The 25,211-nt window shown below is 44.8% G+C and overlaps 1 protein-coding gene across 24 annotated transcripts in view; it reads left to right on the top strand.

The window, feature by feature from the left end:
• The window catches only part of SNTG2 (syntrophin gamma 2), a 375,050-nt gene that overhangs the window by 297,840 nt on the left and 51,999 nt on the right, over positions 1-25,211 (top strand). For all 24 annotated transcript variants that reach the window (XR_012422722.1, XR_012422721.1, XR_012422725.1 and 21 more), the window contains one exon: positions 3,598-3,804. Coding sequence is in view for 19 of the 24 variants with exons in the window: in XM_074012496.1 (XP_073868597.1) it covers positions 3,598-3,804 (207 nt within the window). In the remaining 5 variants the exon portion in view is untranslated. The remainder of the gene's footprint in view (positions 1-3,597; positions 3,805-25,211) is intronic.

Here is a 25,211-nt window from a genome sequence, read left to right as displayed (position 1 = left end):
TGAGCTTCAACTGCATGGGCTCACTTAGATGCCAATTGTTTTCTATAAGTATGCTGGAAAATTTTTTGAAAACAATTTAACAATTTTTAAAACCTCTTAAGACAAACTATGCAGCTTAGAAATATCAAAACATTAAGAAAAAGTTAGAGATGTCGTGAATTCATACAATATATGTAGATACTAGTCTGTTTTATCATTTACTCCTGTAAAATATAAAGCGATCTATTTGGCACCATCTGAGTGGAGAGGAACGTAGACAAAGGTAAAGATGCAGCGTTAAATCTTTCCTGCCCGTGGTTAACTGTAGCACATAGCGTACTGTGATGATAATTTTTGTAGCCACCTCCTGCTGCTGTTGCAGTGAGCTCAAGTGTTGGGTTTCTGAGTAAAATGTCTTAATCATCCCTGTGGAAGCAATTTCTCTCTCCAGTAAATTGCAGAGCATGGTAACGAGTGATCTCTCAGGGTTCTTGTGTACCTTCCCTCCTTCGTGTTGAGTCCAGTAACGTAAACCTTGAATAACACCCCAGGACCCACACAAGTGCCACGAGGGATGGTGCAAGTGCCTCCAAGAAGCAGGAATGTCACAGCATTACCAGATTTTTGCTGTGCACCACAGATTGAGGTCTGCAGCTGTGGTTGCCACCATTTCAGACCATTCATCTTATAAACAGATGATGTAAACTTACGGTGTCAATAAATACAGTGCAGTGCTCTAAGTATATCTTCTCTTCCCTGTGATTTTCTCAATAACATCCTCTATTCTCTAGCTGACTTGCTTAATTCATTTATTTATTTAGAGATAGGATCTTGCTATGTCATCCAGGCTGGTCTCAAATTCCTGGGCTCCCGTGACGCCCCCGCCTCAGCCTCCCAATCAGTTGTGATTACAGGTGTAAGCCTCTGTGCCTGGCTTCACTTATTTTATTCTAAGAACATAGTATATTATTCGTATAACATGCAGACTATGTGTTAATAGACTGTTCATGTTACTAGTAAAGCTCCTGATCAACAATATATTTTATTCTAAGAACAGAGTATATTATTCATATAACATGCAGAATATGTGTTAATTGACTGTTCATGTTAGTAGTGAAGCTCCTGATCAACAATATATTTTATTCTAAGAACATAGTGTATTATACGTATAACATGCAGAATATGTGTTAATTGACTGTTCATGTTACTAGTAAAGCTCCTGATCAACAATAGACTACTAGTAGCTAAGTTTTAGAGGAGTCAAAAGTTATGTGTGAATCTTCAACTGCGTGAGAGTTGGCGCCCCTAACTCCTGGATTGTTCAAGGCCCAACTGTCATGAGCCATTCAGTGGGGAATGTGCGTTCCCACATAAATATCTTCCAACAGTTTTTCTTTATCAGTTTTTTGACATTTAAGTTCAGTGGATAAAGAGATACGTTCTGCACCATAAGGTCAATGATGAACATGGTGTTCTTGGTTTGTGACGTGTAACCCTATAGGTTCCAGGTATCCCAGCTGAAGGAGAGGATCCAGGGGGCCCCGGAATTAAAGTGCAGTTTCTGTACTCAAGGCTCATTTAGGGTTAGCAACGTATGCATACCACACCCATTCACGTACACACACATTCATGTGCACATACATTTCCACACTACACGTTTGTGTTTGCATACACACATTCTCATGTGCACACATACATGCACACATGTTCTCACATGCATGTACCACAGGCATTTGGTGTCTGGATGATGCACAGGGATAAATGTGCAATGCTCTCCATGACCACCGGGTCATCCTGCAGAGCTGTCTGAGGGGCCAGGAGAGCCAGGGCATCCCCCCGGAGAGGACAGGAGGCCCACCTGAGACACACCAGTTATAGCTTTTACCTCAAACCTGTGCCTGGAGTGCATGTGTCAGCATATCTGAAGTAAAGCTATTTGGCCAACTGCTGAGTTCATGTGGATTTTGGGACTGGACCTTGAGCATAAGTGTGAGTGGGGAGTGTCCAGCTTAGCTGGTTGGCACAAGTGAATGGAGATATCTCAGAATCATGATGGGAAGACCCAGCAGGTGGGCAGCTCCCCTTCCTTTCTGCTGCCATATGCAGGGCTGTGGGTAAACACCACATTCTCATTCAGGACTTTGGAAACCCCAGCCCAGGTGTCTCCCCTTGTTCCCTTCACTGGGGAGAGACTGGTGCAGCGAAGTTGATGTTGGGGTGCAGCGTCCCAGGAAGGTCTCTGATGGGGGTTCTTCAGGGTGGATCTGATGGCCAGTAAATGAATGGGTGAGCTGAGACTGAGATGGGTCCAAAGATAGACAGACAGAGACAGAGAGAGGGATAGAGAGAGACAGAGAAACAGACATAAAATAGAAAGAGATAACAGAAAGACAGAAATGGAGAGAGAGAAAGACCAAAGAGAGACACAGAGAGAAATGGAGACAGAAAGAGAGACAGACAGACAGAGACAGAGAGGTGCCAACCAAGTATTGAGTATGCGTTCACCACGCACCTCCATGCTGTTGACCTAGTAACTGTGACAACTGGGACCCCCAGTCTTTCTCTCCTGCCCTTGAGAAAATGAATCTCGAAGTGGAGTACAACCGTGCAGATGGGGGAAAGAAGTGGGGAGCGCTCCAGGCGGCTCCGTGCAGCACAGGCTGGCAGCCTCGGAGTCGCCTTGGTGGCCACAGAGTCAAACCTGTGATTAATAGACGTGCTGTAAGTAACTTACATCTCCAGTTAAATGATTGACCAGAAATGGAACAACATCATTCCCTTTGTCAGGCCTTTGGGTTGGCGGAATGAGCTCCTGGGTGGTCGGGTGCCTGGTTGTGCTTCAGGGGCGTTCTGGGCACTCGGTCCTTAATTTCAGGACAATGAACCCGCGGGGAGAGGAGGAGCCAGTAATTCTGTAGAGACTCGGAGGCGCAGGAGACGCGCTTAGTTAGAGTGGTGGTGGTGGTTCCAGTGTTTTTTGGTTTTATGACAAATACAAGCATCAATGTCTCAAGACTTTCATCTTTATCTTTTTTTTTTTTTTGAGACAGAGTTTCCCTCTGTCACCCAGGCTGGAGTTCAGTGGCGTGATATTGGCTTTCTGTAACCTCAGGCTTCTGGGCTCAAGCAGTCCCACCACCTCAGCCTCCCAAATAGCTAGAACTACAAGCGTGTGCTGCCACACCTGGCTAATCTGTTGTATTTTATTGATTCATTTATTTTTGTAAAGACAAGGTCTTGCCATGTTGCCCAGGCTGGTCTCAGACTCCTGGGCTCAAGCAATGCACCCACCTCAGTCTCCCAAAGTGCTGCGATTACAGGCGTGAGCCGCCACACCCAGCCTCATCTTTCTCTTCACAGTAAAACAGGGAAGTGTGTGGTGACCAGTATTTTAAGGGAAAGGCATTTACAGAGAATCAGGCGTTTGACATAATTTATTTACAGATGCTTGTCTGTGGACCAGCTGTGCATGAGAGGCTCGTTGCTCCAAATTTGCCTCCTTGTCTGCACCCAGGAGACCGTTTCCCAGCAGACGCTGCCTTCTCCCCTCGCCAGGGCCCTCAGCCCGGGAATGGCCTTCCAGCGCCGCACGTTTCCAATCCATGCTCTGTTTTTCAGTTCTGGCTCGCAGAGGACTGCTGGTTGCAAGCAAACTTGTATCTGGGTCTTCAAGATTTTGACTTTGAGGACCAGAGGCCCTATTGCTTCAGCGTCATGGCCGGCCACGGGAAGAGCCATGTTTTCAACGTGGAGCTTGGCAGCGAGCTGGCCGTGTGGGAGAAGTCCTTCCAAAGAGCCACATTCATGGAAGTTCAGAGAAGCGGGGTAAGTGAGCAACTCACAGTCTTCTCACCTACACCTGCTCAGATGTCTGAGACATAGCATTGCGGTATACGTAGTAATTTATTGGGGGAAAAGAGGAATCTTCAGAAGGTGGGAATTTTTCACCTGAGCCACTGTGTGGAAATGATCGTTCACACGGAGTCATGCGCTCCGTGGATAACATGAGTGGTAGTGGAAGGTGAAAGGGACGGGAAGGAGAGGATTTTGTGTCTGTGTGTCTACATTGAATGTGAGGAAAGGTGGTGCATTCCTTTCCAGGCAGGGACTCACTGACATGGTGCCCAAATTCCTGATGAGTGATGACACTTTAGCCTGTGCTCCAGGAGACAACACCTACCTTACAAATGAGTGTAATATGTCGTGCTGTTACTTGGATGTTTGTAATATTTTAAGGCACTTTAATGGTTCTTCCTCTCAAACTTAATGGTCCAAAGGTGCATATAAAATAGGTTGTGTGTCTGAATTGCTTTTCTCTTCCTGACAACAGCAAATACATCAATCACAAATTTGAATGTATATCATGTGAAGGGATAAGGAAGAATGCATTATGATCCTCATTATCCTAAGTAGTGGGATGAACCTTCAGGGAGGATGCAAGCTGCAGGAATGAAGAGTGACAGGAACAGGAGATAAATGAGGCAATGCATCACAGAGGAGCTCTGACTTCACTCCAAGGTCCAGGGCTCCCGCCTGGCTGAGCGCGGAGAATGCTGAGTGTGAACTTAGTAACTAAAGATGGCTACTTCATTTAAATATACATACACATATATATATATATATATATATATACTTTGAACGTGAAAATATTCTGTGTTATTTATCTTTCATTCAGGGTGTCAAAATGTATCAAGGCTCCTTGGCGTGCCATCACAGAGCACAAAGCATCCCTGTACTAATGCACACTGAGATCTGTTCGTTCACAGAATGAAGTCACACCCAGATGTTCACAGAAACCGATACCAACATTTATTCTCATTTATCCCAGGCCACTGTGATTTTCCCCTCAAATTGGGCATCCTAAATTGGAATTATGGTTGATTCCTGATGCTTAAAATAACCTTTATATTTGAAGCATCCAATTCATTAACCATTATAGAACATTATATACTGGAAAGAAAATTACTAACCATAGGATCCCTCATCTCAGGGACTTACTCAAATGTATAGTGGCATTTAACCACTTAGAAACCATCAGTATTGAAGGTTCAAGTCATTAAAAGGCAAAGTGAAAGAGCATTTCTGGGACAAGGTGAACTTTCTGCTTGTTTTCTTTAGATGATAGCAGTAATCATTTTGCTTTCAACGTAAATACCAGAGAAATAGAGAGAATTCTCCATTCGCATGTGTGTGCAGGGACTGCCCCACGCCCTCTAGTGCCCCAGGGCCTGTACCTGGCCGAGCAGAGTCATGGTGGCCATTCAGACTCATCTATGGGAAGGTGACAGGTTACAGGAGAAGATATCCTGAATAAGAACAATCATAGAATTACAGTGTTGGAGGAAGGGTGAAAGGTTAGTAATTTCATCTAGTACCTAGATGTTGTGAAATGAATGTCTGAAGCATTCTAGAAGGTGAAAGTTTACTTAGGATTCCTAAAAAATAGAACTTCTTTATGAATAGTCCTTCCTTATGTTCAGTACTGTCCTTATTCCACTAAAGGGGGTGAAGGCTGGGCACGGTGGTTCATGCCTGTAATCCTAGTCCTTCAGGAGGCTAAGGCAAGAGGATCCCTTGAGCCTCAGAATTAGAGACCAGTCTGGGCAACCAAGCCCAAGAAACCTAGAAGCCCTGTCTCTTAAAAAAATAATAATAAAATATTAGCCAGGCATGGTAGCTCGTGCCTGCAGTTCCAGCTACTCAGGAGGCTGAGTGGGGAGGATCTCTTGAGTCCAAGAGTTCGAGGCTGCAGTGAGCTATGATGGCACCACTGCACTCCAGCCTGGGCCATGGAGTGAGACCCTGTCTCAAAAAAAAAAGGTGTGGTATAGGGTGGGAGTGAGGTCAGAGCTGGGGTTGGACTTTAATAGTCAGGACATCTTTCCTAGAGGAAGTGGTTAGTGTCTTTTAAAAATCATTGGTATCTTGGACAGGTGGAGAAGAGAAGGCATTCCCAATGGGGAGCATTGAAAAATTAGGCTAATGCTCAATTTGGCAGAATGAAAAATCTAAGATTCGGGCTAGGACTCAGCAGGCAGCAGTGTGCCCAGGTGGATTTTAGAGGAAACATTTTCAATCATCAGGATTGAGATAATGAAGACTTTTTGTGGGGGATGGAGGCCATGAGGGTGTTAACAAGCAGGCACACCTGCAGAGACTGTAAGTGGGCATGGACATCCATCCACGTTTCTGCAGGACTGGGTACGGGGGGCTGTGGGGACTGTGATGACCACTGCTGGGAAGCACTGCTGGGGCCGTGCCATGCTGCCTATGACTGACTTGCTGGATCTTCACAGCTCAGCAAAGTGGATGCCCCCAAAGAAACCCGGGGGGGATGCTTCCTTGTGTAGGGTGGCAAGGTCATGCAGGACCTCTGAGGGCATTGGATTCCCAGTTTACCCCTCACTCAGGACCCCTGTTTTAGGAATTCCCCCTGCAGGCATTTCTTGGGCTCCACCCCACATAGTGACCTGACTCCTATCACATCTGCCCATGGTGTCCTGCAGAGGAAGGACAAAGCATTTCGAAATTAGTCAGATGGACCTGCTCACTCTTCGTGAATTAGAGAAAATAGTTCTCCCAAACTCCATTACATAAACTGTAAATTAAGTATTATAACTCATCGTGGAGTACTTATAAAATTATATTACATTTAGTAATATCTGTGAATGAATTAAGTCAAATGCCTAATACTCTATACTAGGCTGGATGCATTGCGTGTACATCATTTAACTTTTTCAACTTGTCTAAGATGCAGTTCTTTTCTTTTCCCTTTTATTTTACAAATGGTAAATGAAAGTTCAGAAGGGCTATGTGACTTTTTCACAGTCACCTAGAGACTAAACCACAGTGGCAGAATCTATGCAAGATTTCAAGAACTGCTGTCTTGAGAGTCGCGTTCTTTCTGCTGAAACACTCAGCCTTGCGTGTGACAGAGACGAAATAGTGTGAAGGTGCCTAGAACAGTACCTGGCATATTTCAGACTCTGTAAATGTGTTCTTCTTGATTCAGTAGCACTGATGGATTTCTTTTCTCCACCTTCTATCTCTGTGTCCCTTGCTTTGCTAGTTTTTTCTACTATTTCCTGACTTTGATTGTATTCCAACCCAGCTCTCAATTTTAAATCCCCAGAAGAATTACATATGTACAGTGTTGATTGCGTTGATTTTTCTTTACTAATTGTAACACTTTTCCCGCATCGGTCTGCGTGTTCATTCCTTCCCTAAAAGGATTTCTGAAAGGAAAGCCCTGCACCCTTCACAGGCTCTGAATCTAAACTCATGACATTTCTTCACAGTCGTTTCTGAATGTGCCTATGTGAGGTCAGTACATTTTACAGAAAAGTTCTCCATCATCAGGGTAGTAGCTTGGTGCATGTCCTTGACTGCCGTAACAACATTGTTACTCTCTTAAATAATATCTACATTACAAATATTGTTCCAAGTTTTCCAGAATTCAGTGTCACACACATGTGTAAGAGAATAACAGCCCTTCCATGTTCCAACCTCCCCATCCCTGCCTCCCAAGCTGAGGTACAAATGCCAATATTATGTTATATAATCTTCAAACTGTTTTCACACATATTCGAGTATTTTTTTCCTTTTTATTCGAAAGTCATCACATATGCATGTTGTTCTGCAGTTTACAAGACTTTTGTACATTTTATGTCGATTTATCTAAATTTGTGTTTATACCAGCAATGTCCTGTTAGAATTTAAAATAAAAAATGTATATCTTTCCTAATAGCAACACAAAAACACAAAGTATAAAATATCTATCAGATAGGATGCCTTTGGCTACAAGTAAGAGAAAGTTCTTGACTCACCCAACCATAAACAATACCGAATTTTGCTATTATTTTCCATAACAAGATTTCCATACTCCACCTTGCTGAGCTTTGAGGTCTAGATTGTGCCTTGGCGTGGCTCCCCTCCCGGTCATAAGATGCCTGCGGAAGCAACAAGCCTTCATGTTGGTGTTCAGGGGAGGCAGAAAATGGCCTCCATAACCCACTGAGGATGTCCCCGTCAGCCTGGCTGTGCCAGTCTAGGTCATGAGCCCATCAGAGCAAAATACTCATCAAGGGAACGTCATTGGCTGATTGGCTCCTCATCAAGGGAACGCCATTGGCTGATTGGCTTCTCATCAAGGGAACGCCATTGGCTGATTGGCTCCTCGTCAAGGGAACGCCATTGGCTGATTGGCTGCTCGTCAAGGGAACGCCATTGGCTGATTGGCTTTTGCAAACCAGCACCCACTCTGAGGACTGGAAATGAGGTCAGCATCCCCTACGGCAACGGTCCCAACCTTTGTGGTACCAGGGACTGGATTTTGTGGATGACAGTTTTTCCACGGACAGGGTCAGGGGGATGGTTTGGGGATGGTTCAAGCACGTTACATTTATTGTGCACTTTATTTCTATTATTATTACATTGCAATCTATAATGAAATAATTATACAACCCACCAAGCAGAATCAGTGAGGTCCCTGAGTTTGTTTTCCTGCAGCTAGACGGTCCCGTCTGGGGGGATGGGAGACAGTGAGAGATCCTCAGGCATTAGGTTCTCATAAGGAGTGTGCAACCCAGATCCCTCACAAGTGCAGTTCACAATAGGGTTCCTGCTCCTAGGAGAATCTAATACTTCTGCTCATCTGACAGGAGGCAGAGGTCAGGTGGTAAAATGCTCACTAACACACCTGCTGCTGTGAGGCCCAGTTCCTAACAGGCCATAGACTGGTACTGGCTAAAAAAAAAAAAAAAAAAAAAAAAAAGGTATTCTATTAGAAAGGACACCCCAGGGAGCAGGTGTAGAAAGGACACCCCAGGGAAGAGGTGTAGAAAGGACATCCCAGGGAGCAGGTGTAGAAAGGACACCCCAGAGAACAGGTGTAGAAAGGACACCCCAGGAAACAGGTGTAGAAAGGACACCCCAGGAAGCAGGTGTAGAAAGGACACTCCAGGGAAGAGGTGTAGAAAGGACATCCCAGGGAGCAGGTGCAGAAAGGACATCCCAGGGAGCAGGTGCAGAAAGGACACCCCAGGGAACGGGTGCAGAAAGGACACCCCAGGGAACGGGTAGAAAGGACACCCCAGGCAGCAGGTGTAGAAAGGACACCCCAGGCAGCAGGTGTAGAAAGGACACCCCAGGAAGCAGGTGTAGAAAGGACATCCCAGGCAGCAGGTGCAGAACTTGTGGACAACAGTGTCTCCTGCGGTGGGTGAACAAAAAGTAATCAATAGGAAACTGCCAGAAGGATGCAGAAGATGACCTGAATAAATGGAGATTTGCTGTGTTCCCATAAACTAGTAAAACGTGTCATCATTGGATCCAATGACTAAAATATAGTTTTATGTTTCAATTTCGACAGAGCTCCCAGGTGTTTCTCTTGTTCCTTCAGTGTTTCATTAAGAAAATGCTTAGATGCACTGCTCAGTGACCCTGTTGAACATGGACCAGCACACGGCAGAGACTCAGACAGGAAAGGCTGGTCTGACAGCGGTGCTCGTGCCTGGCTGCACGTTTGAATCAGGGGAACCCACTCCCAAGCATGCTGGCTGGGTCAGGCATCAGCCTAAGGCCTGTGGATGCCGGTGTGTAGCCGGGCTTGGGAGCCCTGCTTTAAAGCAGTGTAGAACCTTCCCAAGGACTCATGGCTGGACAAAACATCACAGCCTCAGAACCTTCTCACGGCTAGATAAGTTTTCCTCCATGCTTTATTTTCTGAGAGGATAAGAAAGGACTCAGGCCTAGTACATGTTTCTTTTTGATTGCTGAGTGTTCAGAGGTAAACTAGGACCTACTAGACTATTGAGACTTTAGCCCTAAGTGGGAAGAAATGAGGCTGAGAATGAGGCTGGAGGCTCAGCAAGGCAGTCTTTTTAAACCATTGTCCTCATGTCTCATCAGGAAGGCCCTCTCATGCTTTTAAGTGCTGATTTGATGACATAACTGGATTCAAAGGGAATTAACTAGGAAAGAAACCAAGCACCTGTCCACTTCCACCCACCTCCATCATGTCTCCTGATTATTACTGTGGATTAGGGTTGGTTTATAGTACGCTCAGAGGCATCACCATCCCGATGGCACAGTGCCTATAGGGCCATTTTCACTGGTCCCACATGAAATAGAAATGGGATAAATCTCTGTAGCCAGCATCATGTACAGGGAGGGCAACCGTTGTCTGTGAAGGTTCACCTTCCTCCCCCCAGCACAGTAGCATGTGTGGAAGGAGGATGGCCTGGTGTGCAGCCGTGAGGTCCCGTCCCCCGAGGTGGACAGGCAGGGGCGTGCTGGTCAGGACTCTGCAGAGGAAAATCCACGGAGCACTGTGCCCGACCGACCCCGCTAACAGGAGAGCCGCTGCGCAGTGCTGGTGACAGTGCGCATCCATATAGCACACACAGACCTAGGGAAACTTCAGAAACGTGATCTCATGAAACTGTCTCGCAAAGTAGAAAGCTGAATTTGGTGGTAACGTTTACCATCTTTATTCATGGAATCAGCGCTTTCCTTAGATGAAGCACTTCAGAATTCAACCTGAGGAATAGAAATCACGGGCTTCCAAGTTTGAAGGAAAATTAAACACAGCACACACTCAGTGTGTATTAAAAAGTGTTGCTTCTGATAAACCAGTGGGATGGGCACTGGGTCCAGCAGTGGGTCCCCTCCCAGCCTCGCCACCCCGGCTCCCCTGTGTGCACTGCTGGCCTCAGTCCGGCTGTCCATACCGCTGACCCCCTCCCTGTGCCCGGTGCCCGGCTGGCTCCTGCTGGCCCAGGACCGCCTGCCCTGCACGAAACCCGCCCCTCTGAGCACACCCAGCTTTGTGTCCGTCTTCCCGCTTCAGGTATTGGTTTCTTCACACCAGCTCCGTGTTTCACCTGTTTCTGTAACGTGAGCCCCACAGAGAGCCTCTCCATAACGAGCCCGTCAGCACGTGTGTGTGGGGCCGTCTTCACCAGACACGGGCACAGCACCAGCCGCAGGGCCTTGGCCTGTGTGTGGCTTTATTCCCCACTGTCTGGGTGGATGGGCTCCCTCCTGCTTCTCCATGGACTGATGGCAAACATGGAAACCGGGAGCCTGGTTCATCCACCCTGAAACCCAGAGAGGCGAAGGGGACTTCCCAAGACCACACAGCCGCTTGGACGCAGTGCCGGGACGGGAGCCTGCATTTCCTCACCATCTGCCTTCCTAACTGCCCTTTGGTTTTCCATTTACTGCACCACCTGCCTTAAACTCTGCTGTCCCCACCAGCCCTGTAATTTAATAATGATAAAATAAGGAAGGCCTTCATTAGGCAGGTGACCTACACCAGTCTTAGAAGTTGGCCTGCTGCTTCTGTGACTTTATTATGAGCAAGGATTTCCTGACAAGAAACAAAAAATTAGGAAGGATGCTCTCTCAGTGCCTCTTGGCATTGTCATAAAATGTCAGGCACACGCAGGAGGGTCCCACAGTGGTTTAACCAGGCAGCAGCTGGGATTTTGTGTCTGAGGCCTGCCCTGGTTCCCAGGTGTCGCATCCTTGCCTGAGTCTTCGGGATCAGTCTGGGTGATGAGATTCCTACTACACTGCCCTCCCCTGCAGCTGTCTTTCCTTTCCCACGTCCACCTGCTTGCCGGGCCTGGGACAGCGGATCTGTATGGATACTTGGGAATGTTGGTGTTGGGACTGAGATGGGGTCTCTTTAACCCAGGTCTTTTCTGTTGCCCGAATCTCATCCAGTTTTTGCCTCATTGCCTCCCTGAATGGATTCAGATCATTTGAATAATATGCATTTTCATTTTTCAAAGATGCAAATTAATTATTCAGGTACTTTCTAAGCCTTATCCATTGTAATGAAGAAAGAATACAAAAGAAAGAAAGAAAGATGTAAACGTAGTGGTCTGTGGTAGATATTCTGAATGGACTGAGGAAACTTACAAGGTTGTAAACTGTTATCATACCAGATATTACATCAAGGGTGCGACCTTCATGTTTAAGCATTTTAACTTCACAAAATGTCTTCAGTTACATGGTAGTAACACATATGAGTGTGTTCTGCTACAGTTAGCAAACCGTCTTCGCGTGTGTTCACAATGTCGGGGTGGCAGGAGCCTGGTTCCTGAGCAGCATCCCTGTTACCCGAGCCGGGACTGGGGTCCTGCGGGCCGGGCCTGAGGTCCACAGGAAGATGCCGGGACTCGAGTCCTGCAGCCCCGGCCTGAGGTCCACAGGAAGACACTGAGACTCAAGCCCTGCAGCCCCGGCCTGAGGTCCACAGGAAGATGCCGGGGCTCTGGTCCTGTGCCCTGGGCCACGCAGCCCCCAAGTGTGGTGATGGGTCTTGGACATAAGTATTTTCATTCTAAGTTTTCCATTTTTTTCTTTCTTTTCTTTTTTATGTCCCATCAATACATGCTACATGGTACTGTGGGGAATTTTGATATTTTAGTCATAATTTTTAGGTAAACTGAGGTTCAGAAATGTAGCCACTAAAGCTGGGATAATGGAGCTAGTTATTTGGCCAGGACACGCGCTGAACTCAATTTGACCAGATTAAGCAGCAACACGCAGCAATCCCACCTGCCGTCCGCAAAACACCCTCAGAACAGACCGATGAACGTGCCTTCTAGCTGCTGGTTTCACCAGTTTCTTAACCTGGAATAGCTACGACTCTAGATTTTAAAAAGAACTTCAAAAGATGACGTCATAGCTCTCAGGAAAATGCAAAATGAACACGTGCTCAGAGTTTTTATTTTGCTTCTTTATTAATGAAGAAAGCAGTGGGGCGTTTAAGGAGTCCAAAGAGCATGTGAGAAACTCACTGTCCATGTGCAACTGAATGAAGATCTATTAGTGTATGATCGCTAGCTTAGATAGAAAACTCACTCCTTAAAATCCAGCAGGCTCGTAAACTGGCGTCTCTGAGTTTATGCCACCAGATAGAAACTACAAGCATTAACTACCAGTTGATGTTTGCCTCTGTTGAGCTGAAACTTACCCAGTCAACAGAAACTCAGGGTCTGAGCTGCTCTCACTGAACACCAATCTTCTCTTCTGCCTGTTTCCAAGTTTTGGAAGTTTTTCTCATAATTTCTCCTTTTTGTGTATAAAGATTCTCTGGAGACTGTTCTTGTTCACACACAGGTTAATATTCTGGCATTAGTTGCTGCTTGGTGTGATGTGCAACAGAATTTTAAGCAAATCAAGATGGCTCCGTGATTCACTGATGCCTTTACCACCCCTACTGTACCTTAAAGACAAGCACAGCCAAAAACAGCTTCTGTGTATGGCAGACGTGCAAAGGTAACTCAGTGGAGAAGGGAAAGGCTTCTGAACAAATTGTGCTGGAATAATTGGATGCCCATATACAAAAAAAACTTTGATTTGTTATATACATAAATATTATATATAAAGTATAAACTCAATGAATATAGAACTAAGTGCAAAACTATGAAACTTTTAGAAGAGTAAACAGAGTAAAGTCTGTGTGACCTCCAGTTATGCAAATATTTCTCAGATACAAAACCAGAAGCACAAATCATGAAAGAAAATTGATAATTTAGACTTGAAATTAAAAGCATCTATTATTTGAAAAACACTGCTAAGATAACGAAGAGAAGATATGAAAACTGGGAGAAAATATTTGCAAGGCATGTAACTGATAAAGGACTTCTATCTATAATGTATAAAAAGATCTCAAAGCTCAATGACAAGAAAATAAGAAATTTGGGAAAAGGCTGAATAAACACTTCAAAAAAGATTTCTAGATGGGAAATAGGTATGTTAAAATATGCTCAAAATCATTAGCATGTAGGGAAGTGCAAACTAAAACAGTGAAATCTCACAGCACACATACTCAAATGAGTAAATTTTAAAAGACTGATGATGCCAAGTGTTGATGGAGAAAGGAAGGAACTGGAAGTCTCATTCACTGTTGGCAGCTGTGGAAAATGACATACCCAACTTGACAGTGTCTTAAATGTAAAGACAAACTCACCATAAGATCCAGAAAGTTTCCCTGGTGTAGCAAAAAATGCTCATAACAGCTTCATTTGTAAACACCAATAATTAAAAACAACCCAAATGGTCACTGACGTAGGAATCAATCAAAAACGTGTGTATCTATATAAAGGAATGGAATTCATCAACAGAAAGAATGAGCTACTGGCACAGGCAATGATATGGAAGACTCCCAAAGCAACAAGAGTACATTTTGTCTAATTTCCAGAGCAATAGTTTCATTTTAATGAGGTCCGCTTCATTGAGTTTTTCTTTTATGGATTGTGTTTTTGGTGTCACATCTAAGGACTCACCATTCTGCCCTCGATCAGGATGATTCTGCCTGGATTTTGTTCTGAGAACTCACCATTCTGCCCTCGATCAGGATGATTCTGCCTGGATTTTGTTCTGAGAACTCACCATTCTGCCCTCGATCAGATGATTCTGCCTGGATTTTGATCTAGGAGCATGACCATTGCACATTCACATTTGTCACTGGTGTGTGTGCCAAGGTAGATGGAAGGGGGATCCGCCTGGCTGGTGGACCCCTGCACAAAGGCTCAGTGGGAGAGTCTTAGTTTATTTAGTGTTGCTGTAACAGAATAGCTGAGGCTAGGTAATTTATAAAGGAAAAGGGGCTTATTTTGCTCATAGTTCTGCAGGCTGGGAAGTTCAAGGGCAAGGCACTGGCTTCTGACCAGGGCTTTTCTGCTGAGTCTTCACATGCAGTAGATCAAAGAGGAAGCCGACATGTGCAAAGGGGCCAAATAGGAAGTGTGCCCTGGCTTTACGACAGCCTATCCTTGTAAAAACTAATTCACTCCTGAAAAAACTCATCCAGTCTCCTGAGAGGGAGAACTCTCTCACCACCTGGAGAATGGCATCAAACCACCCACCAGGGCGGAGCCATCGTGACCTGAACGCCCAGCATTAGTCCCCACCTGTGAAAGGCTCCACCTCCCAACATCCTTACCTTGGCAACTACAAACTCCACTTGGTTTATTGTGCTTTGCTTTGTTAAGCTCTGCAGATACTCTTTTTATTATTTATTTTTAATTGGAGATTTAAGGCAACCCTGCAGTAAGCAAATCTCACTGCCATTTTTCCAGGAGCATGTGCTCTGTTATGTCTCCATGCTTCTGTCACATTGTGGGAATTCTTGCAGTATTTCCAATGTTTTCCTTATTACTACATCTGTCACTGTGATCTGTGATCAGTTTTTGTTGTTACTGTTGTAATTGGTTTCGGGCACCACCAATCTTGCTCATATAACATGACAAACTTAATCAGTCACTGCTATGTGTGTTCTGATTGCTCCACTGACCAGTCATTTCCCCATCTCTCTTCTTCTCCTTGGGCCTCCTCATTCCACGAGGCACAACAATATTGAAATTAGGCCAGTTAACAACCCTGGAATGGCCTGGAAGTATTCAAGTGAAAGGAAGAGTCACATGTCTCTCACTTTAAATCAAAAGCTAGAAATGATTAAGCTTTGTGAGGAACGCATGTCAAAAGCCAGGACAGGTCAAAACCTTCTTGTGCCAAAGAGCCAAATTGTGAATGTAAAGGAAAAGCTCTTGAAGGAAATTAAAAGTGCTACTCCAGTGAACTCATGAATAATAAGAAAGCAAAACAGCCATACTGCTGCTGTGAAGGAAGTTCTGAACAAGATCAACGTGCTGAACAACAACAAACCAGCCACAATACTCCTTTAAGCCAAAGCCTAATCCAGAACAAGACCCTAGCTCTCTTCAATCCTATGAAGGCTTAGAGAAGGGAGGAAGCTGCAGAAGAAAAATTGGAAGCTAGCAGAGGTGGGTTCATGAAGTTAAAGGAAAGAATCTGTCTCCAGAACCTGAAAGTGCAAAGTGAAGCAGAAAGTGCTGACGAAGAAGCTGCAGCAATTTCTCCAGAAGATCCAGCTAACAGCACTGATAAAGGAAGCGACACTAAACAATAGATTTTCCATGTAGATGAAACAGCATTCTATTGGAAGAAGATGCCATCCAGGACTTTCAGAGCTGGACAAACGTCATTGCCTGACTTCAAAGCACCAAAGGACAGGCTGACTGGCTGACTCTCTTATTAGGGGTCAATGGATATGGAGACTTTAAGTTGAACCAAGGTTCATTCACTATTCTGAAAAGCCTAGGGCCCTAAAGAATGATGCTAAATCTACTCCACCTGTGCTCTAGAAACAAAACCACGAAGCCTGGATGGCAGCACATTTGTTGACAGCATGGTTTAGTAAATATTTTAAGCCCACTGTTGAGACCTACTGCTCAGAAAAAAAGATTCCTTTCAAAATATTGCTACTCATTGACAATGCAGTTGGTCACTCAGGAGCTCTTGTGGAGATATCCAAGATTAATGTTGTTTTCATGCCTGATAACACAACATCCACTCTACAGGTCACAAGTCAAGGAGTAATTTTGACTTTGGAGTTTTATTGTTTAAGAAATATGTCTCATAAGGTTATAGCTGCCATGGACAGTGAACCCTCCGATGAACAAGTAAATTGAAAACCTTCTGGAAAAGATTCACCACCCTAGATCTCATTAGAAACACTTGTGACTCATCGGAGGACGTCAGAGTATCAGCATTAGCAGGAGTTTGGAAGAAGTTGATTCCAAACGTCATGGATGACCGAGGGATTCAAGACTTCAGTGGAGGAAGTCACTGCAAATGCGATGGGAATAGCAACAGGACAAGAATAAAAGTGAAGCCTGAAGATGACTGAATTGCTGCAATCTCAGGATAAACTTAGGACAGATGAGGCATTACTCTTACAGATAAGCAAAGAAAATGGTTTCTTGAGATGGAATCTACTCCTGGTAAAGATGATATTAACATTGCTGAAATGACAACAAAACATTTAGAATATTCCATAAACTTAGCTGCTAAAGTAGCAGCAAGGTTTGAGAGAATTGGCTTCAATTTTGAAAGAAGTTCTACCATGGGTAAAATTCTATCAAACAGCATCACATGCTACAGAGAAACCTTTCATGAAAAGAGTAAATCGATGAGGCAAACTTCATTGTTGTCTTATTTTAAGAAATTGCCACAGCCACTCCAAGCTTCAGCAACCACCATCCGCATCAGTCAGCAGCCAACATCCAGGCAAGGTCCTCTCTCTGCTAACAAAGGAAGACTCACTGAAGGCTCAGATGACCACTAGGTTATTTTAACAATAAAGTGTGTTTAAATTAAGGTTTGTGTATTGCTTTGTAGACATAACGCTTTGCACACTTTACAGTATAATATAAGTGTAACTTTTATATGCACCCAGAAGCCAAAAAATTAGTAGGACTTGCTTTATTGTGACATTTGCTGTATTGCAGTGGTCTAGAACCAAACCTGGATATCTCTGAAGTCAGCCTGTGAATTTCAACATGAGTTTTGGTTGGGACAAACCCCACATCCAAACCATAGCAGGGAGTCAGGCTTTTCCACGTGACGCCAGGGAAGAGGCAGCTGGGGACACGCAAACCAGGCACCTCCAAGAGGTTTTCGTGCAGGGCGATGCAGGGGGGGAGGGAAGGCAGCCCGGTGGCTTCTCAGAGGGCGGCAAGGGCACGGCCTCACGCAAGCTCCACGGAGATCCCGCCGGAAGTGTCCGGCACCGCTCCAGGGTCTCCATGTCAGTGGGGTTTCCATCCCCACTGGAAAGGAGGGGAAGATCATGCTTCTCTGGTTTTCCAATGAGTAACATTCTCTCTGATACTTAGTGCTGAGTGTTAACTTCACCACATTACTAAAATGGTGATTATTTCATTTATCAAATGTCATCAGTCAATCTGCAAAATTTTCAGATAACTGGGACATCTCTTTCGGTTCCAAGCAAATCTGGAACGACTTTTTAGTGACTAAGTTTCACAATATCATATGCACTTCACCTGCTTAATCACAGTGCACAAGTAACCTCATTTTGGGGCAACTCACCTAAGTAAGCAGCCATGTCAGTTAATGCAATGTATTGTTGTTTACAGAGGGCACCAGGTGCTAGTGAGGTATGTTGTTACCTGACCATGTCAGTTACTGCACTGCGTTGCTGTTCATGGATGGTCCGAGGCACTAGTGAGATATGTTGTTATCTGACCATGTCAGTTATTGTACCAGGTTGCTGTTTATGGAGGGTAGGGAGTACTAATGAGGTATGTTGTTACCTTACCATGTCAGTTACTGTACAATGTTGCTGTTTATGGAGGGCACCAGGTGCTGGTGAGGTATGTTGTTACCTGGCCATCTGCTAGGTTCAGTTTTAGATTCCTTACTTGTCCTACAAGCATTAATTCTGTTTTTCTTGCTGCTTCCTGTAGTAGGCCTCCCTCCAAACTTCATGGCCATTTCTAGTGCAGTGGTAGCCAAGAAAACAAATACTAATGCTTCTTTCTCTTCTTTCAAAACCAAGAGCAAAGAAAACCCAAGTGAAGATGTCAGCCCCTTTATGTAAGTGTGACACACAGTAGTCTCCCTTCGATTCCGTTTTGCTTTCTGAGGCTTCAGTGACCCGTGGTCAAATGTGTTCCAAAGACATTAAATGAAAAGTTCCATAAATGAATAATTCCTAAGTTTTAAATTGCACATCTTCTGAGTACTGTAATGAATCTCATGCCACCGTGCTGCATCCCCCCAGTGCTCAAATCACCCCTCTGTCCGTGCGCGGATCACCCCTCTGTCCGTGCGCGGATCACCCCTCTATCGGTGAGCGGATCACCCCTCTGTCCGTGCGCGGATCACCCCTCTGTCCATGCATCCAGGCTGAACACCACCCATTAGTCACTTAGCGTCCATCTCGGTGATCAGATCGACTCTTACAGCATCACAGTGCTTGTATTCAGGTCACTCTTATCAGATGTAGTCATGTCACATAAGGGTGACTGAGGTGCAAGAGTAGAGATGCTGGTATACAGTAATAATTGCTTTATTATTAGTTTTTGTTACTAATCTCTTACTGCACCTAATTCACAAGTTAAACTTTGTTGCAGGTATGTATGTATGTATGTAGGAGGAAACACAGTATACAGCGTAGATAGGGTTCCTTACCGCCATGCTTTCAGCCATTCCTTAAGGGTCTCGGAATGTAACCGTCCTGGAGGAGCAGGGGCTCCTGTACAGGAATTAAGCTTTCGTGTGTTCGTGTGTGAGCTGTTTGGTCCTTCTGAAGCCTTTTGCTTATATCATTTCTCATGTGGTTTGTGCTGTTTTTTGTAACCAGAAAAGTTTTCTTTCATTGTGTCTGCACAGCATCTCTGATGTGCTCCGTGCTTTTTGCGATGTTTTCAGATGGGAAGCTGGTCGGGGTACGTGCTTTTCTCCAGCGGTCAGTCAGGCGTCCACCTAGCCCAGGGTGACCCTCTCACTGCACTGGCAGCTGGAGTACAGGGTTCCAGGGCCGCTATTTCTGGGCATTGCAGATAACATCCAGCAGTGATGCAAAACCTTTTCTGAGCACCATGGCTAGATTCATTGTATATGAGACAGACAGATGCACATGCTGCCTTTTTTAAATTCATAAGTGGCTGGAAGATAGTTTTGAATAAGTCACTGAACCTTCCTAAGAATTCGTGTACTTATTCCTAACAAGATTATTTTATCTTTGCATAATATTATAAAATTTAATTAATTGAGGTTTATAAAGTACTTCACATGGAAATATGCAAAACATAATTTTCTTATATGCTTAAATTAATTTTCTAGATAAATTTTCAAAAACTCTTTCTTGAATTATTTAACAAACCACTATTATTAATGAGATTTTGAAATATGATATAGAATAATACTACAAATGTATTTTTGTTTCTCCTGAAAAAAATAAATCAAGAGAACCTAAGAGAAAGTCAGATGAAATACTGAATAACATTGGATTAGAATAGATTTATGGGGTCATTAAAAGATAATTATTTGTTACCAGAACCTCCAGTTTAATTACTCAATTAAGTTTTAGATTATCTTCATTATGTACATGAACCTTATTGCAGTTCTAATTTACCTCATCACTTTCAGAGCTGGTTTGGCAGCCAGCTTTATTTTAAGTTAAAACTGCCAATATAATTGTGTGGCTTCTGTCAATGACTCTTAAATGTTTTGTTTTCCTTAAATACACAGCAGTTGCACAAATGGTCTGGAAAGGGACTGGCCTTGGTGGGACCTTGATTCCTCTTGAGCTTCTCCAGCCCCTCTCAGGGGAAGCGCCAAGGTCAGAGGCTCCTGGGACTCCTCACCATTCTGGAGCCTCATCCACATCTATGTTAAAATTCAGCTTTTCCTTAAAATTGTTATTCATTTGCTTAAATCCTCTCTGTAGTGTATTCTTAACCACTGAAGCAAATTACGAATTTCAACAAATTCACAAGTGACCTCATATTAAAGTTATTCCATGCATTCATTTACAAACTTTCTGAAAGTAGCTATCTGAGGCCAATTTTTCTACTGCTAGTGCTTTGCTTTTGTTAAGTGTGTTGTGTCATTATAGAAACTTTGTATAAAGTTTGTCAAATCTGATAACTACTAGTTTGCATATTCAAACTCAGATATTCACAAGTGAAGTTATACTCTGCTGCTGTGCACATGGATGCGTAGAGAGGTAGCGTTACGCTCTGCTGCTGTGCCTGTGGACACGTAGCGAGGTAGCGTTACGCTCTGCTGCTGTGCCTGTGGACATGTAGTGAGGTAAAGTTGCCACTGCACCCCCATCCGTGTCTCCTCAAGCCTGTGAAGAGGTGGGTGGGCTCACGGCTGAGCCTTGTGACCTTGCTGCCATTCTAGCATTGTTTCTATAGGAAAATCTCCTGACTCTGGGAATCTGGCTTGCACGTAGACATCCAGCCTCACAGCCTGCCTGGAGCTGTCAGTCTTGCATTATCAAAACCAGAATAAATACTAATATCATATGGATGTGTTTTTAAATGTGTGCCCGCCTTACTTATTGGCTTTGGTATGACTATAATAACGTCCTTCCCGTGGCTCTTTTTCCAGACACCTGGAATGAGTGTGGGATTCTCTTCTGCGGCGAAGTGAATGGCACTAGTTGGGGAGTAGTTTACGTGCACCGCCAAGTTACTCCAAAGAAAAAAGCCCATTTTCATTCGATACTAGGAGCACAATATAAATTCTATATCTACCATTGTCTTGTGAGCCCTTTAGATGAAGTTAATGTCTTCCTTTTGGAATTTATTTTGCATTTATTACTCATACACGTACCTAAACTCTTTCAGCTGAAAACATTGTTGATCAAAGAAATGCGACTGCATGCTTTGGAAGTCAGAAATGCACCCAACACATTTAGAAGGCCCAGCTTCAAGCTGGGCTGAATGGCATCTGTGCTGGATGCTTTTTAATCATAATCCCCAAAATTCCACCAAACAGGAATCCAGAGGCTGTACCTGCAAAGTCCTGCCAAGCATCACTCACAATAACGCTGCCTCCCCCACTAGCGCGTCCCTCCAGGAACTCCCCCGCCCCCGCGTCAGTGAGCTGGGTGCTCTCCAAGACCAGGTTCAGTCCCTGCCTCATGACTTTCTTTCATGACTGATACAATCGACCACTTCAAAGTAGAGCGCCGGCATTTCCTGATGGTCCCAACACATCGGCCTGTGAAAGACAGATGAGCTCCCTTTGCTCACACAGATGCCGTTTACTACAGAGATCCTGCACATCTGTTTTCTAAATTAAGGTTAAAAATAGTCAAAAGGCACAAAATACAGATATCAAGACAGAAGTGGCCACAGAAGGTCGGTAGCTAAACTCAGAGGATCCCAGTCTCTGGATTTTCAGTCTTCCAGGCACCGCCCACACCCAGAAGGAAAAATCCCTTCTCCAGGGCTCGCAGAGCCTGGCTGCAGCCATGGACAAAGCCACCGTGGCCTGCTCCTTCTGGGAAAGGCGGGTGGTCGGTGGTCTCCTGCTCACTGCTGCCGCCCACACCCTAACTCCTCAGCCGCATCCCTGCACCGGGCTGGTGGTCACGCTCCAAAGTCTCCGCTCACTAATCTTCCGGGCCTGACCCTGCTGGGCCTGTGCACACCCAGACCCCTGCTGATGGGGCTCCTTGGGGCCGGGGTGCCCACCCCTTTGCCTCCCTTTGGCCAACATGGAGGCTCCTCAGCCCCATGGCCCTTGCGCTCATCGGCATTGACAGTCCCTCGGCTGTAAGGTGTCTCTTGTCCACTGTCCAGTTACAAATTAGTCTTCAGAGCTGCTGTGCACCTGCAGGGCATCCAGAGCTGCCTGGACAGGGCCCACCGACCCTCCTTCCCAGACCTGCCAGGCTTGTCTGAGGACCGACTGTGCCCAGGACACCGTTCACCCTGTCTGTCTCTGGGGCTTTCTGTCCCACACCCTGTGCCCCAGCCTGGATGCCCTCTCCTCGCCACAGCCTGTGTGTGGCCCTGGCTTCTCTGTGTCTTCCACAGTTCTCTGTGGACCTCCCTCTCGCATGGGGCGTCGTCAGGACCATCACACAGCAGGCGTGCCCGATCATTCGTATCCTGTGCCTGCAGAAGCTCAGCGACTGTGGAGGCGGCGTTTCCTGAATTAAAGCGAGTCTTGGGCATGGATAACTATTAGGGGAATACACAGTTAAAGAGCCGTCTGTCTTCTTTTCCCATCGGAATATAAAATAGAGCTGCTGAGAGAAACAGGGCTAGAACATTGGCGCTGTGCTCTGGCTGGGAATTTTGTTTGACAGCTTTAAACGGAGGACCTCATGGTACATATTTGAAAGCCTCTGCAGTGAGCCACCGACCTGCCGTCGTGAAGAATGATGCTGAGTATTGCTCTTGGTGCCTGTCAGCTCCTGTGAATCTCCCCCAGAAAGATGCTGGAGTAGGGAGCGGGCTGCAGCTGGCAGTTTATTTCTCTAAAAGCCGTTATGGCTTAATTTAATTAGATGGGAACTAAGAGCGCTGGTGGTAATGTTTCTATTTCTGCTCTGTCATTTATTTCAGGGCTAATCTAATCCTTCAGTTAACACTCCCATCCTGGGAAGAGCAAATTAGCTTTTGTTAATTGTTCACATTGTAACGTTCCCTCTCTCTCCAACTTTTAGCTGTTCTGATTCTGACGGGTGCTGATAGGAAGGCAGCAGCCAACTGAACCTGGCAAAGTGTGAGAACCCTAAGCCCAGCATTTTTCTGGGATGTGAGCTCAGTGATGGCACGGAGAATCTCTCTTGTTTTTCTTTGGAACCCCAGAGTCTCCAACGTTATCACAGTCAGGCACCCCTCAAAAAACTTACAAAACCACCTAAAAAGAGAATACATTTCTCACCATCTATTTCCCTTCGATGTAGACTCCAAACCAGCTGTGTTCTCAGTTGGCGTATGGGGCCCTGGAAAAGCGTGTCATGTTTTCTCTGAGTAAGGCAAGATTAAATTGGCCTTACCTTTTAAAATTTCACTTAAACATATGTTTATACAAAACAAGTAGAAAATTGAAGCTGATGTCAACTAAATCACCAATTCTAAATACTGGAACCATATTACATTTCTAAAATAGACATTTGTGTTTGTAACTAAAATATTCAGTTTTGCTTATTAATCATAAACTCAAACATTTATTGCACATTGACTGTGTGTCAGGTTGTAGGAAACCTTATACTTACTGTATTAGTCAGGGTTCTCTACAGAGACAGAATTAATAGGAGATTATATATATATATCTCATATTAGTTTTATAACTCTCTCTATAAATATAAATATATAAATATGATATGTATATGTATATATGGGAGTTTATTAAGTATTACTAACTCACACGATCACAAGATCCCACAGCAGGCCATCTGCACGCTGAGGAGCAAGGAAGCCAGTCCGAGTCCCAAAGCTGAGGAGCATGAAGTCCGACGTTTGAGGGCAGGAAGCATCCAGCACAGGAGAAAGATGTGGGCTGGGAGGCTGGGCCAATCTAGACTTTTCACGTTTTTCTGCCTGCTTTATATTCTGGCAGCTGATGAGATGGGGCTCACCCAGAATAAGGGCGGGTCTGCCTTTCCCAGCCCACTGACTCAGATGTTCATCTGCTTTACCAACACCCTCATAGCAACATTCAGGATCAATATTTTGCATCCTTCAATCCAACCAAGTTAACACTCAGTATTAACCATCATAAGTCCACCCTTGTCGACTTGAACGCATACACATCTCCTGAGATTATATATAATCTTCAAATACAGACAATCATTTCATAATTACACCTAATATAATACAACTATCCTTGGTACGACTGGAAACGCACCAATCCCCAACCCAAATACTATTACACAAAGTTAACAATACTTAAATGCTTATATGAAGTCAATAAATCTTATGTCACATGATAAAGGAAAAAAGAAATGAAGATACTTTCTTAGTACAAGTGTATACATGCACAAGCGTGTTTTTAACAAAAGAAGGAAGAAATGCTCATGACAATTACCATCCCCATTTCTGCAGCTGGTCCCATGGTGGTAGCTGGTATTGATGACTTCCTTCTTCTACTACCCATTCTGTATTCCCTTTGCCTTCAGCAAGCACCTCAGCAGGTCGTGTTTTTTTTTTTTTTTCCTGGTAGAGTGACCCAAGCCTTCATCGCTGAAGGGTCTGGCCCATTTGTAGTCCTGCCTGGATTGGGCTGTTGTAGTTTCCCATTGATCTTAATCACAGGGCGTGCTAATACTAAGAAATGCCCTAATGGAGCTCCTGTAATCCTTGCATACTCTTCCTCACCTCCGTTGTGGAGTAGTAGACTGATTTCATCCTAGTCTGGGTCAATCATCCCAGCCAACACTGTAACTCCCTTCTTAGCCTGTTGACTTAAAGGTAGGAGGAGCCCAAAGCGTCCAGGTGGCAATCTTAACTTCCAGTTTAAGGGAATTGCCCTTGTGTGTCCTGGTGGCAGCATTCCTCCCCCTGTAACTAAGACCTCTAGGACAGCAGAACATAATGTCGAGGGAACTGGAAACAGAAATTTTGCTAGTGGATCACTAGGGGTGATGGTGAGTGGTGCCACTTCCTCTTCTACCCCTTGACTCTTGGACCTGTGAATCCTGGCTATGGGAGAAACAGGACCATATATCGGACGCTGATTCAGAGCATACATGGCCTTCTGGAGAACTTTGCCCCAGCCCTGCAAAGTATTGTCACCTAGTTGGTGTTGTAACTGTGACTTCAAAAGACCATTCCACCGTTCTGTCAATCCAGCTGATTCAGGATGATGGGGAACATGGTAAGACCAGTGAATTCCATGAGCATGATCCCACTGCC

This window comes from Macaca fascicularis, chromosome 13 (assembly GCF_037993035.2).
Source record: "Macaca fascicularis isolate 582-1 chromosome 13, T2T-MFA8v1.1".
Classification (NCBI taxonomy): Eukaryota; Metazoa; Chordata; class Mammalia; order Primates; family Cercopithecidae; genus Macaca; species Macaca fascicularis.
Note: the sequence above shows the minus strand (reverse complement) of the source record. Positions and strands in the feature narration are given on the sequence as shown.